Raw genomic sequence first — 17,088 nt, forward strand, 5'->3', positions numbered from 1 at the left:
CGCCCGGAGCTGCTGTGCCAGTGTCTATAGATCTGGAGGAGGACAATCTTGCTATTACCACATTGTTTGTGTTTTACAGCTGCCCACCAGAGTATGTAGGGCTACGCTGCCAGACCAGGGTGGGAGCGCCCGGAGCTGCTGTGCCAGTGTCTATAGATCTGGAGGAAAACAATCTTGCTATTACCACATTGTTTGTATTTTACAGCTGCCCACCAGAGTATGTAGGACTACGCTGCCAGACCAGGGTGGGAGCGCCCGGAGCTGCTGTGCCAGTGTCTATAGATCTGGAGGAGGACAATCTTGCTATTACCACATTGTTTGTGTTTTACAGCTGCCCACCAGAGTATGTAGGGCTACGCTGCCAGACCAGGGTGGGAGCGCCCGGAGCTGCTGTGCCAGTGTCTATAGATCTGGAGGAAAACAATCTTGCTATTACCACATTGTTTGTATTTTACAGCTGCCCACCAGAGTATGTGGGCCTATGCTGCCAGACCAGGGTGGGAGCGCCCGGAGCTGCTCTGCCAGTGTCTATAGATCTGGAGGAAGACAATCTTGCTATTACCACATTGTTTGTATTTTACAGCTGCCCACCAGAGTATGTAGGACTACGCTGCCAGACCAGGGTGGGAGCGCCCGGAGCTGCTGTGCCAGTGTCTATAGATCTGGAGGAGGACAATCTTGCTATTACCACATTGTTTGTGTTTTACAGCTGCCCACCAGAGTATGTAGGGCTACGCTGCCAGACCAGGGTGGGAGCGCCCGGAGCTGCTGTGCCAGTGTCTATAGATCTGGAGGAGGACAATCTTGCTATTACCACATTGTTTGTACTCATGTCCCTTGTGCTACTGATCGTTATCGCCCTAGGCCTCACCTACTACATCGTCAAGTTTAAACGCAGGTACATTTTATTATACTATAAGCAGTTTACAATCAATTTAAGAGGATTGTGATCAACATCATTACAAGTGAAAGTTTACTATAAGAACAGGTTTAAGTTTTTTTTTTTTTTTTTTATGAATTTTTCTTTGTGAGATTTACACTATTTCCACTTTGCACAGTCCCCCATAACCGTCATGGCAAAATAAAGCATTTGATCAATAAATTTCCAGTTTTTGAGTCATGTCTCTGAAACTATTTGGACCCAGGCCAAATAAATTAATTACAATGTAGGTTCGATCCCATGTGAGGAAAATGTGAGTTTTTTTTTAGAGGTATTGTTTTTAGCTGTATTTTAGTGCTATTTTACCTATATACATTTTTTATGTAATTTTGTCTATTCTTTATGTGTGTGAAATAAAGATCACCTCTTATCAATTTCATATTTTATTTTTTATATATTACAAAAAAGTATTTCATTCATTTTGTTTGTATTATGGAAAAATCATGTAATATAACATATAATAAATACAACCTGGGGACAATTGGTTTGATTTTTAATGAGACCTCAAAGGGTAACTTTTGATGAGGTTAACATTTCAAGGATTGTAATCTGTCCTCTTCTACTGCTGTCAGAGAGGACATATTTTAATCCTCAAAACAATGTTTCTTTTTTTTAACTGGTGGTGAATACCAGTTATCATGTTATCCCTTCAAATTAAAATAAATGTCAATAATTTATTACTAAAGAATGAAAACAATAAAATGACTAAACCTAGGATATTTTTTGAGCAGGCCAATTACTGGTTTGATGTAATTTGTGGTGGATCGTTTGATGTAAATTTCTTAAAATTTGTTGATAGCTGGTATTTTGTTATGATTCCCGTGAAAAACAACAAAATTTAAGTTGTCAGTAGTCTTAGGTGGCTGATGCGATTAGGGCAAGTGCTGTCCTGACAATGGAGCTGTTTTCCAGGAGCCAAGTCAGTAAACACAGAAAACAGCTGGAAAGAATATATAACTTGTCATAACAAATAATCCTAGGTACAACAAAGGAACTTTTAGTAAATAAAATACAATTCTTTAATAATATTCTAAAAACAACATAATATATAAATAAATCTGAGACAAACTCATTTTCTTCTATAACAATATTAATGTGATTGTAAATGGACTTTACTAATCTAATGGATGTAGCAATAGAATTTAATAGCCACTTCACAAGTGTACCTCATGGTATTTCTAACCAGCTTGACTTGCTGAATTCAACAAGTTTTGCAAAATGAGTTTGTAAATGTTTCACTTTATTTTTATCCAATCTTCAACATAGAGATAATCAAAGTTGTAAGTAAATTTAAATCAAGCAAGACACCAGGCTTGGATGGAATACCTCCAAGAATATTGAAGGAACACATCCACAACTTGTAAAAACCTCTTTGCTCTCTGGCAAATAGCTCCCACAATTTATGGTGTCTTCACATCTCAAGGTTAGCCAGAGTAACTCCAATATATTTTAAAAACAATAATTCAAACTATGCAGAAAATTACAGGCCTATTTTAGCTTTCAGTTTTTTGTTTGTTTTTTATATTATCTGAAAATATTGTAAAATCATAGCTTGTACAATTGTTTGAATAATTCTCAGTAAAAAAAAAAATCAGTTCATGGTTTTAAATCCAACTTGTGAACTTGAGGCATTATTGTAAGTTTACTAACTATGTGCTGGCTGCCTTAGACCAGAAAGAGGTGACCTGCGGTCTGTTTTGTGACCTTTGGAAAGCTTTTGATTGCGTAGACCATAAAACTTTTTTAAACAAATTAGAGCATTATTTTATCAGAAGAGTTGCTCTCAATTAGTTTAGTACCTATGTGAGGGGTCGCAGCCAGGAAGTAGATAAAGTTCAGAACAGCCCTGGCTCTATCCATAAATATCCATCCCCTCTATATAGATTCAGGTGTACTCCAAGGTTCAATTTAGAGCCCACAAAATTTTTAATTTTTATAAATGACACACCAGCAGCTTAATTTATGTGACAAATTAATTGTCTTTGCTGATAACATCACAATTAATTGTAAAATTACATGAAAACATTAATTTGATATTTAATTAGCTTAACGCTAATAGATATTCCTGAAATGCTCCCAAAACATCAATACCTAATTTTAACTTTATTAGAAACCAACTTGAAATAACTTTTAGCAAACAAATGAACTTCTACAATAAATTATAAATTTATCAGTCAGTTAAATGAGAAACTAAATTCAGCACGTTATGCTATTTGTAAAATTCAAGATTTGACGGATTTAAGAACAAAAACTATTTATTTTGGCTATTTCGAATCTGTAATAAGATATGGAATTGATTGCTGTGGTAGTTCACAATATTATTGAACATGTTTTCAAAACTCAAAAAAGAGCAATCCGAATTCTTGGAAATTTATAATTTAATAATTATGTAAAGGCCACTTTTTTGATCTTCAAATTTTGGCTGTGAGAAGTTTTTATATAATGGAAGGTTTTACTCAACTTCTAAAAGAATTCAATCCAATTCTTTATCTCATATAACTACTATGACACATAATCTTCATTCTGTATGTGGGCTTATAAACAAAAGTACAAATTTTAAAACATTTTTCAATAAATTACCTTTAGTGAGGAGAGAGAATCCCACATTAAAGGCTTTGAAAAAGGCTATTAAAGAATGTATGCTTCAAACTAAAATTTATACTTTAGATAATTATTGTCTGAATTCACCAAAAAATAATAAAATGTGAAGTACCATACTTTAGCTAGTTGTAGCTATATGTTAGTAATGTCTTATTTAGTAATGTTATAATAGTGTAATGTTCTATTGGGCTAATAAATTATATAATTTCATTTCAATCATCCATTTTCCATAATCAATTATAAACAAAGAAATATTAATGATAGGTCACAACATTGTTTCACCAACAATAATAACTAGAAACCCTATTCAAACATTGAAACTAATTTATTTCAAAAATCATATAATTATGTATTGTGTCTCATTACAAATGAGCCACAACAAAAATCTATGCATAATAATTACACCCAATTTAAACAATTTTTCCTAATTGATTTAGTATTAAAATGTAATAAAATAACATTGTACTAAAATAAAAAAAGTCATATGTAATGTATAATCATTATTTAATTTGAATTGTTGGTTTTAACAACAGTGGTTTATATCTATGGTCATATTTGCATGCATTATCACTTTGTGGTTTAGGATCATCAAACCCTTAATGAATTACTCTAGATTAGTGGTGGTTGAGTGTTCAATGTAAATTACACAATATCCAACAAATAACTGGTTTGAGTAAATATTTTTTCAATTAAGTTAAAAAGTGTATGACACATAGTGCGAAGTTAACTTTTCATTAATATCTTTCTGATACCAAATATTTGTGATTATGTTAGCCTTCAGATTTTAAAAGACAGCTTTAATATTGATCGCTTATGAACTACGATAGAACAAAATATAAAAATGTAAACTTTGTTTTGTCTGAGAGTGATGACTTTGCCAAGCTGTTTAATTTTCTTCTCTTATGTATGAAAAAACAAGAATGTGTTTGTCTTATTACATTGTTACCAAAGTAAAGCGTGTTCTGTATTCAGTGACTTGTAATAAATAAGATTCTGTTATGTTGTAGTGGGAAAGGGTTCAGCCATGTACGCATGCAGGACAACGTGGAGATTAGTAATCCCATGTACCAAAGTCAGGAGTTGGATGATGAAGTGGACAGAGACTTCACCATCGACCCTGACAGGGTAAGCTTTTCTCTTTTTTTTCGTCTAAATTTTATTACCTCCTTTTATTTTAAAACACTTGTAGTTTTATTATAACTGCAGACACTTTATTTCCGTAGGACGAGTATGCACTATCTAACTTGGTTCATCATGTCATCCAACTTGGTCAGATGGTGAGAACCAAGTTAGACTGAGATATGATAGAGTGTGGTGATACACTAAACGCACCAAGTTGGTCGAACGACTGGTTTACCACTTGGCTATAAGCACGTGCAAACCGCACAGGTAGAGCCTTTTTTGTAGCTGACTAGATTTGATAATTTTTTAAGCATCACTGACAGATTATTTACGCGTCCTAACTGCAAGCGAACCTGGTACAGTCTAGTTGTGAGACAGACTTGGATAATGTTTGAGAGGCTTAACCCATTGACTTACTTAATTGAGTCTCTTTTCACCTCTATTGCTATGTGCTGCAAAACACGTTGACGAGGCATATTGTTACAAAGTAGTTTGTTTTTTGATAACCAATCATATATTTATTGTATAGACAAAAAACTTGGAAGATTTAGAAATCATAAGAAATACTACAAATTACTAATTTAGTACAATATTGTAATGAAACCTTTTTGACAGGCAATGAAAATTAATCAGTAGTTGTAAATTTCTTCTCAAGTAAGAGATGTCACTAAAATAATTAAAATAACCATTGGCAATTTAGTAATACCAACTCACTAATCTAAAACATCCACTTAATAAAACTAAATAGTTAATCATAAACTGAACTCAATAATGCAGGTCACTCGCAATATGTCTGCTCACAATAAACATCAACTGAAGATTGGTCAGTAGCCAAGTGTAAACCAACAAGTACTATGACAAATACCCCAATAAAGATAATATCTTTGTAGAAATTATGTTTAAAATACATTCTATTTTATAGAAGATAAATTTACTTCCATATGACCCTCTTTTAACTCTTTGTAGATATTAGTTTAAGTGGAAAAGGACTAGTAATGTACTGATACATCAATTATTTGCTTGGCCTAAAGGGGTGAAGAGGTAGGTACCTGTATATAAATGAAAACAAAATGTTATTGAGTATGACAGTGGTTGGGCAGTGGAGAGTCGTTATCTGTGGAAGTGTTAAGAGGGGAGCAAACCTACACAAATGTTTCAGTGGGAAGCTCTAATCTGTGATAAACAGTCACAGCTACCGTTGACTTCTTGGACTTCAAAGAATCAAAGTATTTATTTGTTCAACACACATTTTACAAGTTATGAACACATCATAAATACATTTATTGGATTAAAACAATGCTTGTTAAAATAAACAACAGTAAAAAAAAACATATTGAAGTCATTAAAGGTCCTAATCGTATATGGCATTCTTTCCAGGAAAAATGTTTTAATTTATGTTTAAACGCAGGCTCTTAATTTGGATTCTTAATATCAGTGCGTAAGGCGTTATAAATTCTTACACATAGGTAATAAGGTCCTTTTTCATACACCTTGGTGGAATGCCTGTGAACTGCCAGCATGGTCCTACCTCTTGTATGGGGTTTGCATTTCTCTCTGCTGTTAAGCTTTAAATCAGCTCTAATGTACCATTTCTACATTCTAAAAATTCTAATAAAGTTCTTGCCATTTGAGATTCCTCAAAATACTACCCCATATCGTAGTAAAGATTCTACGTTGGAGAAGTATACGGTAAGGAGCACCTGAAGACTACAGACCCGGGAGAGAGAGCTCAGTAAAAAGCACATGGAACGAAAACGCTGACAAACGTGTTCAACTTGGAAGTCCCAACTGAGTGACTTGTCCACGTAAAGACCCAGAAGCTCAGTAAAAAAAGTGGTGATTTAAGGGTCTATCATTAGGGAGAATAATGGGGTCTAAGTTCATCGGTGATCGACTCTTAAAACCAAAGTGTATGTAAGACGTTTTGCTACAGTTCAGGTATAGTCCATTACAAGTAAACCAATTATAGCACTCTTCTAGACTAAATTTTACGGATTGGATGACTGAAAAGTATGATGACCGAGATACCTGAAGCGGGCAGTCACCAGCATACATGACCGTTTGGCCCTGTTTAATATGTAGAGGCAGATCATTCATGTAAATCATAAAAAGTATTGGCCCAAGAATGGAACCCTGAGGGATTACATGACAAACCTCTAGTGTCTGACTTATACATATTTTTATCACTTATGAGTCGCACAACTTAGCTCCTTCTAGATATGTGTGATGTGAACCAAGTCAGGACAGGGTCACATACACTGTAATGCTCAAGTTTGCCCAACAAGACTTCTTATATAACACAATCGAACGCCTTGCTGAGGTCAAAAGATATTTCAATGGAAACCATTTTGTTATCCAACGAAGTAAGGACAGAGATAATAAATTGAAACATGGCTGGTAGTAGTGGGTTTGGACTTGAATCCATGTTGCTGAAGGCTTAAAGAATTATTTCTCTGAAGAAAAGAAATCAACTTTTCAAACATTATTGGCTCTAAAACTTTAGAAAAGATGGGCTAAACCGAGATATGCCTAAAGTTTTCAACTTTTTCCTATCGGCAGGGCAGTACTACACAATGGCGCTTATCCACTGCCAATTCTAGACATTGAATGTTTCTCCTGCCGCTCAATCCTCGTCTCATTCTGTCATTGCTGTGCAACAGAACTCAAATGCCCCCTTCTCGGCGTTACTTGGTAAAGATCAAACTGATATTCTGGGGTACTCAAAAAAATGGGTTACACTTCTTGTCAAACATATTATTCAATGAACCGAACTCTTAAACTTATGGGTGAATTTTGGACTGTGCTATCTATCTAACACACTTATTTCCAAAATACTATTTTTACTCGAGAATAAGAGTTTGAAAACTTCATCCGAAGACCTCACTTCGGCGACTGAATAATAATTAAGTACAAAAATCACATTTGTATCGCGGTCACGACCGCTCTGCCACTTCACCGCTTGTTTAGTGCCGAAATATGGAATGATCGGTCGGCCGATTTTAATTGTCCAATGCATTGTTAGGTGTTTTTTTTTTTTTGAGGGGGGAGAGAGGCTTGCACCAGCAAAGGAGTAGAACTAACCAAGATAAACTCCACTACAATAGTGGAGGTAACCTTGGATCAACCGGGGTCAGATGGAGCTCACAAACATATGTAAAATACAATATTTTGAGAATATTCAGTTCTTGATTCAAGAAACTTTGTTTTATAAGTTCTTGGGGACGGAAAGATTGTTTTTTTAAATTTTCCCAGTTCTCAGGAAGATTCCCGGCTTATTCCCGGTTTGACCGGTTGAGTGACCGCCCTGGAGTGGATATATTGATTGTGTAACTTAACAAAACTGTTTTAGCCCAAATTTGATTAAAAACCAATTTAACTCGTGTTTGTAATTTGTTGAGCGCTTACTCCTGAGCGTAGTGCTACTCATGATGTACTGATACATTATTACTACTGGAGAGGTCAATTATACAAATGTTATATTTATTTTTCAGGCATGACTGGCATTATGCTACACAAATTTTAACTTTGTGTCGTATCTTTACTGTGAATTAACATTCTTACAAGTGCGCTAAGGATTGGAAATTATTTAAATTAAATGTTTTTGTTACAGGCTGCAAATTTTGGAAATCCAGTCTACGAGTCGCTATACAACACGGCAAACGTAAGTGAGGAGAAAAAAGGTTTATTACAAGGAGAGACTGCTGTCGAAAAGCATCATCCTTTGGTAAACGAAAAGTTTTAAGTCTACATAATCCACAACTATCGTAACGAGTTTAGTTTTTCTTATTAAGAAAGAGTTTTATATTTTATGACACAATATTGTAGTAAGAAGCTATTATACTAAGGTTCACTAATACAAGTAACCGGGTATGTAAGCACCAACTGACGGCTAACTGTCATTCATTTTCATGTGATAAAGTAATTAATCGATTTTTATAGATTTATTATTATTATTCGATATATTATTTGTGTTTGTGATTGTACAGAATTATTTTAGGTATATATATATTATTTTTTCATGTTTAGATGTTAGTGTATAGTTTGTATTGAGTCAGAATGGTACACACTGAAAGTTATTTGATTGAATTTACCATGACCATGTACAGCTTTATTTGTTTTGATGTTGTGTAAGTATGACAAATGTAACTTTACACAAATTTTCAATAGGACATACAAAATATTTTACTCAGTAATTTACAGACAGTTGATCGTTTAATGCTATAGAGTACAAATAGTTTGGGTGTTAAAATAGCAAGCTATTATTACAATTAACCCTGGAATTCGAGCATGTACTCTGTACTGACATTCACTTTTTTCCATTTCTTTGGTGAAAAGTTGTATAACTTTTTGTTGCAGTGATATGTGAAAGATTAACTAATTCCAAATTATACAAAACAAGCAAAATATACAATTGATAAATCTTGTATAAAAAACTTTTGTGTGATTTTGTGTGTTTTTGGAAAAAAAATTAATTCCTATTCTCCCTACAGGCTATCAAATCACTTGATTTGTTCTTACAATTACAAGCCATTTCTTTCCCTGACAAATAATAATACCAATAAAATGACAAAAACCTCTGAATGTCTGTAAAACAATAAAAAACACAACACACCATAGTGACATGGTCACATTAACACATGCAACAATTCTATGAAAATAAAACGAGTTAAATGAATTGATTGTAAAACAACATGAGTAAGAGCATTGGTTATTTGAGACTTAGTACTTTTTCAATTGAACTATAAGATGATTGAAAATATGTCCTTTTATAACTATGGGGAGGAGGGGGTTTTAACCCAAGGAGTGGTATGTGAATGTTACTGTGACATGGTATTTTTGGTCTGTGTTAAAATTTTTTTTAAACTATTTTCACACCTTAAATCTTCAAACCAATTCTCTAAATGTAACATTTTCTACTTCATTTTCTTTAGAATAAATTGTAAAAAAATTGAAAAATCAAAAAGTTACTAAGTTTTAATTGCAAATGTACATTTTTCTCATAAAACTTTAAAAATAAAAAACATTTGTCTAAATTCTATCCTTTAGTAATTTTATATTTGTACAGCAACAAATCCAAAATACACAATTTTGTTCCAAATATTACCCCGGTTTTTAGAAAGATACAGTGTATATCCCAAGTCTTTATTCAGAAAAAGTATATGTTAATACAACTGTGTGTAAAACCATGCACTTATTTTCACTTTTTTTAGAGGGAAGACAATAAACGACAAGAAATATCTATAAGCCAAACTCTATAAAATATATAACTCATTATCATTTGTTCAGAAATCATAAATATATTTAACAAACCTATTAAAACAATAATACTACTATTATATTTTTACAATAGTAATAAATCATATACATATTGTAAATACATATTGAGATCAGATAATATCTGTGGTTTCACAAGTTGTGTAAACAGTACATGCCACTTCAAGGGTTAATTATCCCATGTCAGCATTACACTGTACAATGTTGTACAAAAGTGTAGATTGTTGAATATTTAAAGAAATTCCAGTGTCAGCTTATAAATAAAACTTTTCTTGTACAAAAGTGTAGATTGTTGAATATTTAAAGAAATTCCAGTGTCAGCTTATAAATAAAACTTTTCTTATTAACCATTGTGTAATTGGTTGTAAATTCCAAATAAATGTTTAAGTCTATACATAAACCAATATTCTTGAAAATAAAAATGGTTTTTGATTTAATATTTTACTTACTTAAACATTGAATCAGATTTTTTGAATTTTGTAATATTTACACAACTCTTACCATTATAATTCCACTGTAAACATATATTCGGATTAAATAATTCAGGGTTTATGTCTGTTTTATTTTAAGACTGCTTTCGTTGCTATTTATTTATATGTATTTTTACTTTTTACATATCCTAAAATAAAATGATCTTTTTCATTTGACATTTTTTAAACCATAGTATGTAGTTAAATTTAAAAAATTTTTGTAATTTATAATTTACATCTAAACCAATGAGCCTAAACCATGACATAATTTTAATGTTTTAATTTGAAGATTTCAAATCATTTTTTGGTTATTTTTCTATTCATATGTTACTTATAGTTTTAGTAATTATATTTTAAGTTTGTATGCATTTTATTTCTTATGAGGCCTATTATTGTTCAAATGTTATCACATATAGGGCCAACATAATTGTTTAGTACAATCATTAATTGCTAGAAACGATAAATATATTAAGGCAGCTATTTTGGCAGCTTGTTGATGATAAATATTGTTATTGTTAAACCCTCTTAAGTAAAAACGAATTTTTAGTTTAAGTTTATTAGAACTAAGACTTTTTTAATTTTTGTTTTATATGAAGACATTCATGCATAATATTTAAAACCTTCACAATGCAACTATTATATTTTTATTGTGGTAATCTTTTGATTGAACCATTGAACACGTAGTTTGTTAGTAAATTTATTCGTATTTTAATATGGTTAGAAATTTATATTAGATTCAAAGCACAAATGAGGAAACACTATCTGTCTACTTGTTCCTGTAAAAGCATAATCAATTTATGGAGACTTAATTTAATTATTTGAATGATATGGCACCCATGTCTTCAAATATCTGCACAAAATGTTGTGTAGGGTGTCTAAAGATTTTTAGGAGAATCCACTTAGCCTTTTCCTATTTTAACTGTAAAATAACTTGAAACATATGGTATTTTGTTGTATTTTTTTAACCATGTATCTGTAATACTTACTTTAATGAACAGCCTGTAATTTGTCTGTTAAATGTTGTATAGATCTGTAAGTAGTGATGTGTCAATCCAGATCTTTGCTGCATCGAATCTATAATCAAATCTGTTGGGATTGGATGTGTTAATTGGCCAGAAGTTTTTCATGTACTTAACATAACATGAATGTGTTAAATACTCCAGAAAAAGCACACATAGCACCGTAAATGAAATCAAACTTCACTTAAAAAGATTGCGTGATATGAACTGCCTCACTCTTCCCGCATATTACATAATGTGCCTACTACATCGGCTGTGCTGCACATACCATGAGCAAGATTATTCAATCCAATACAAACCTTTAACTTGTATACAGTAATACTAAGGTATTATTCATTTCAAGTAATTCACACTATTTTTTTATTCTGAACTGAGTAAATACTTGATCAAAAATATATATTAAATTCCTCGAGCATTAGAAATGTAAGAAATTCAAGAGAGTGATCTGGCAACACTGTGACCAATCCAACATCATAATGGCAGGTGAAATCTTTTGTCCTCTGTTGCAATTGTTGATAGAATCTAGTAGCTGATGCTTGCTGTGAGTCATGAATGGAAACAACAGTGCCCAAGATGAGGCAAGTTTTTGTTGTATGAGTGTTAATCACCGTCTGGCAGAAAAACTTTTGGAAGAAAATATGGTGATAATGTATACCACATTTGATTTTAAATTCAAATATTCTATGTTTATGTTTGTGCATCAGAATACATCTATTTGTGGACAGCAGCTGATCAGCAGTACACAAATAACCAATCGCTAAAATACTTTTTTATTGTATTTTGGGTAAAATTCATAGATAAATAACTGAATTAACAAATTATATTAGTTTGTGAATGTTTCATTTGCAGTTTGTATTTTCTATATTTGTTTGTGCAGCGCCGTAAATATGCTGTCTGTGTGTGTGCGCGCGTGCAAGTGTTTCATCTGAGTGTTGCTATGAGTTAATTCAACTTTGTACTTCTTCCTCAAGCTATCAACCAACTGAGGGGTCCCGACTAACTTTTGTCTATCTGTTTCACAAACCCTGAATAACATAAAAGATTATGTAAAACAGTGCTGGGCAGCTTTCTAGCTATTTTGAGTTTCAACCTTAATTCCTCTTCAACTCTTAATTGGTTAAAATTACAAACACATTAACCATAATCTTAAGTAATATACTTTATTCCCATCTGCCCAGTGAGATGACAGTATATATTAACTTTCCTTCCAATGATTATCGAGTCTCTTTTCCTCCAGAATTCTTACATATAAGACCTATCCTACATATTTCTTTCAGATCGTCAGCTTTGATGAGAATCATCAGATTTACCCCCAAACTGGACGAACTTCTTGTGTGCAGTATCTATCCAACCAAAGGGCCTATTTTCCCAAATCCACCAGAAATCAAGTCTTAGACTAATCAGTAATGAACTGATAATTCATATTTTATTCTAAGCTTTCATTTTGGACTAGCTCACCTGTGGTACATCTCTTGCTTAGTTGTGTCTCAATATTGGAGTTGATGTAAAGTTTTCTTAATTATTGGGAAGCTGGATTGGCTCACTTTATCTATTTCAGCTGTCTCTGCATTTTAGTTTTCCACAAACCTTCTATAAACGTGCTGTCCTATGTTTTAGTCTTAAGAACTGAATTGAATTATGATAAGGTTGTTTGCTATAACTTTTCTATACGATTCATTAGTTTTGTAAGGAGATTTCTTTCTTCAACCTCAGGTGTATAAATGTTGGAGTATGTTTGTTCAGATTGTACCTGATAAGTCTCTCTTTGAATGGATTGATATATACTTACAGTGTTTACTTCTGGTTATAGTTTTATTAGTAATTATTTGACCTTTTTCTTATTTTTGGTTTGTATCTTAGTTTTGTATAAAAACCCAAACAGCATAGTAAATGTTTTTCTCATTTAAGGAGTTTAATTTAAAAATGTATTCAAGTAAAAATTTATGAACATGAAGAGTTGATTACAATATCTTCTTGACTAGTAGAAAAGTAAAAAGGAAAGGACTTTGTGGACACCAATGTGGTTCTCCTCTGTTGTGATTTTATTAAGTTGTGCAATAAAGTTATGATTGATTTCTTTTAACTGTTGCATTTATGCTAAGGTTGTTATTGAAATCATGTACCTCAGACATTTTATTTTATAGATTTAATTTTGAGAATTTATTATGTTCAATCAATATTAGTAGTTTTATATGGCATACAAATTTGAATTACTATACTCATAACAATACACTTCATAAGTCTACACTGAGTACAAAATATTTTGTTTACAATATATAATACTTGGTTTTATTTTTTAACTAGTACTACACATAATTATTTATACTGATGACTTTAGTACTATGTGCCATGTAATAATTTAACCCTTTCCACTCAGATATTGCCTGACATAGACATCATGCATTGTATGTTATGTGACAAGTGCTGTTTCAACCTTGATATTTTCGGCTGTTAAGTTGTTAAAACAGTCTGTGTACAACCGACATAGTTTGTTGTTGTGGATCGTGAATACTATGCAGTGATTTGTGTTAGTATGTTATTCTATGTTCACTTAAAAATATAATAGTTAGGTTCTGTTTGGTGTAGTTTTATTATCTCTTGAAATTGCTTTCTATATCTAATAGGATTATAGGCTATTAATGTTATGCCCAACAAATCTGAAAAATTTGCAATATCTGTGTTGTCACAAGAAATCAAAAATACCTAAAAGAAATACATAAATTTAAAAAAGCTATGTGTGTTAATCTTTTAATAGTAATTTGTTCAATATGTTGTTTGGTAATTTCTCAATATGTTGCATAACCAGATTCTGTAAGCAAAACATTGTAGTGGTCCAAATAAATTCATAATAATATTGAATTGAAAGCCATACATTTTCATTAAACATTAGTACAAAGAAACAGCAATTCCGTGAAATTTAAGTGGAAAGGGTTAAAGTTTTGTTATATAACCTCTTTACAGAGTATGAACCCACCCAAGAAATGAATACCAATTTATCACAAAAGACTTGCCAATGTCTGTAAATATATACCACTGTCCTCTGTACAAGTTATGTGTAGGAAAACTGAAATTAGCTGTAAAAGACTTACAGTATTTGTAAATTTAAAGTTTTATAATTGTTAAGGACCCTTCTATGACGTCCTAAATGTACAAGAGTATCCTAATTTTATAAAATTGTAACATGTATTTTAACTGATAGTTATAATTGTTGTAAATCTAAATTTTAATAATGACTGTACAAGTATTTGTTTCTATCAAGCCGTACGGGGTAACTTCTCTTTTTTATTTGTAGATCTGTTTTTTCCTTGGTGATGAGCTCTGTTTATTCCTGTTCTTTTTTTGGTTAACTGGTTAGTAACGGTTGTAAATTGACTTCTTACCGGTGACTTGGTGTGATACGCTTGATCTAATGCAACTATTTGTACATCATCTGTAACTATAAGTGCTTCGTGTGAGTGTAATGGTTGTGCTCTCAATGGTACTGTATCTATCACTATGTCGTTTTTATATTTTCAATCGTGCCAAATATTTCGCTATTACTTTTGACACATATTTTTGTAAGCCATTTATCAGCATGGTTGTTCGAAAAAATAAACCAAATTTTAGAATATCGAAGATCTTTTATTTCTACCTATTGTTCCAGTGGTAATAATGAACTGTGGTCTTAGACCAGATGTAATGGATATTTTGAGCAAAGGATTTCAGAGTATGCACTTAAATTAAAAAAGTTCCTAAATATCAGCTGAATTTGCAGCTCACGATACAAATCAAGTTGGTATGATACAAGAAATGTATAAGATGAACTAATACAATATTATCTGTACAATTTTATTTTATTATTTCAACTTTTAGAAAATATGCTCAGTATCAGTAATTTTAGTATAAATATTCTTTTTGGAAGAATAATATAAATCAAACTTAGCAGTTTGATAAAATTGGTTAATAGTCATTGAAGGCAACAGGGACTCTCAGGATAGACTGATAACGTTGCTTCAACTACAATCAGTATGAGACTGGGCTTGCTGTCTTCGAAGGAGAGTAGGACAGTTTTCGCTCTCAGGTAGTGGCAGGACTGGTGCACCATGATGACTATTAGAATCAGGTTTGTCTTGTGCCGTGAAGGGTATTTATAAAAAGTTTATTTATACCATGATAGTTAGAGAAAACTATAACGTAACTTGTTTAAAAATAGATACTGATTTCCGTAGTAATTTTCTACAATGCGGAAGATGGCATTGAGGTGAAGGCGTGTGTATTGTTAGTCTATCAATAGTGATTATGAAACTCTGATTATAGATGTGAGAACTCCTAAAGAGTTATAATTGCAGTGATATCTACAGGAAGATTGTGGTAGTGATTATGGAATAACATGCAGGCTTTCTCATGACGCGTGACGTTATATAGGCATGTTTAGAAAGTACTGTTTAAAAAAAGTAAAACAATTTTATTTCTACATGAAAGCCCAAACCTTAAACTATTTTTTGACATAGTTTCTACCGATGTTCAAACACTTGTCGTAGCGGGTGATCAATTTGTCTATACCCTCTTCGTAGAAGGTTTCCACCAATGAATGTAGCCACGACTCCACAGCAGTTTTAACTTCATCGTTGGTTTCAAGGCGTTGGCCGCCTAGCTCACGCTTCATATGCAGGAACAAGTGGTAGTTAGACGGTGCCAAATGCGGACTGTAGGGCAGGTGATCGAACTGCTCCCAAAGAAATTGTCGAACCTATGTTTGAGTGTTACCAGCGGTATGGGGCTGAGCATTGTCATGGAGGAACACAATCCCATTACTGACCATTCCTCTCTGTTTGTTTTAATTGCCCGTCTTAGTTTTCTTAAGGTTTCGCAATACCTTGCCACATTAATGTTTTCACCTCTTGGGAGAAAATCAATCCGCAAAACACCTTTCCGTTACCAAAAGACAGAGCACATAATTTTTTGTGCAGACATTGTTGTCTTAAATTTTTGTTTCTTCGGGGATTGCGTGTGTCATCACTCCATTGACTGCTGTTTAGTTTCCTGTGCGACATGACGGACTGAAGTTTCATCACCTGTCACAATTTTGTTTAAAAAATCCTCACCGTCTCTTGGTTTTGTGCACATCAGTGAGCATTTTTGGAACCCATCGGGAACACAGCTTGCGATACCCTCTAAGCAATCCATAAAAATTTCATATAAAAGAGTGGGTGAAATTTGTTGGAAATCGTCAGGGAGCGTTGTCACAGTGAAAAGTCATTCTCTTGGATTTTTTCATCAACTGCCCTTACCAGATCATTGGTGACGAGAGAAGGTCGATCACTCCGATTCTCATCATGCACATTTGTTTGACCGCCACTGAACATTCTAACCCAATTTCTCACCATTCCTTCATAATCATCACATCTTTGCCGTAAACATCTCGTTGACAATAAATTTCAACCGGTTTCACATTCCTTGTGTTCAAAAATAGTATTACAGAACGAATCTCACAATCAGCGGGATCACTAATTGTCTTAAACATTTTAAACGTTCAGAGAAAACTAAAAACAACATAGAACAACTAAAATGGCGTGAGTCAATAGCCAGTGAACAAGGACGATTAGTGCGCATGCGCGGAACATCGATTGCAGCGCTACAGCGGCAGTAGAATGAAACGGTACTTATTTTAACGGATCTTTCT

At 32.9% G+C, this 17,088-nt stretch overlaps 1 protein-coding gene across 1 annotated transcript in view; it reads left to right on the forward strand.

Moving 5' to 3' along the window:
* LOC124364525 (low-density lipoprotein receptor-related protein 1) overlaps positions 1–15,036 on the forward strand; it is a 221,709-nt gene extending 206,673 nt beyond the window's left edge. The window contains 4 exon segments of the mRNA XM_046820081.1: positions 80–691; positions 818–898; positions 4,549–4,666; positions 8,274–15,036. Of these exon segments, the coding sequence (XP_046676037.1) occupies positions 80–691; positions 818–898; positions 4,549–4,666; positions 8,274–8,405 (943 nt within the window). The 3' untranslated portion in view covers positions 8,406–15,036.
* The last annotated feature ends 2,052 nt before the right edge of the window (positions 15,037–17,088 follow it).

The sequence above is a fragment of the Homalodisca vitripennis genome, chromosome 1, assembly GCF_021130785.1.
Source record: "Homalodisca vitripennis isolate AUS2020 chromosome 1, UT_GWSS_2.1, whole genome shotgun sequence".
NCBI classification, from domain to species: domain Eukaryota; kingdom Metazoa; phylum Arthropoda; class Insecta; order Hemiptera; family Cicadellidae; genus Homalodisca; species Homalodisca vitripennis.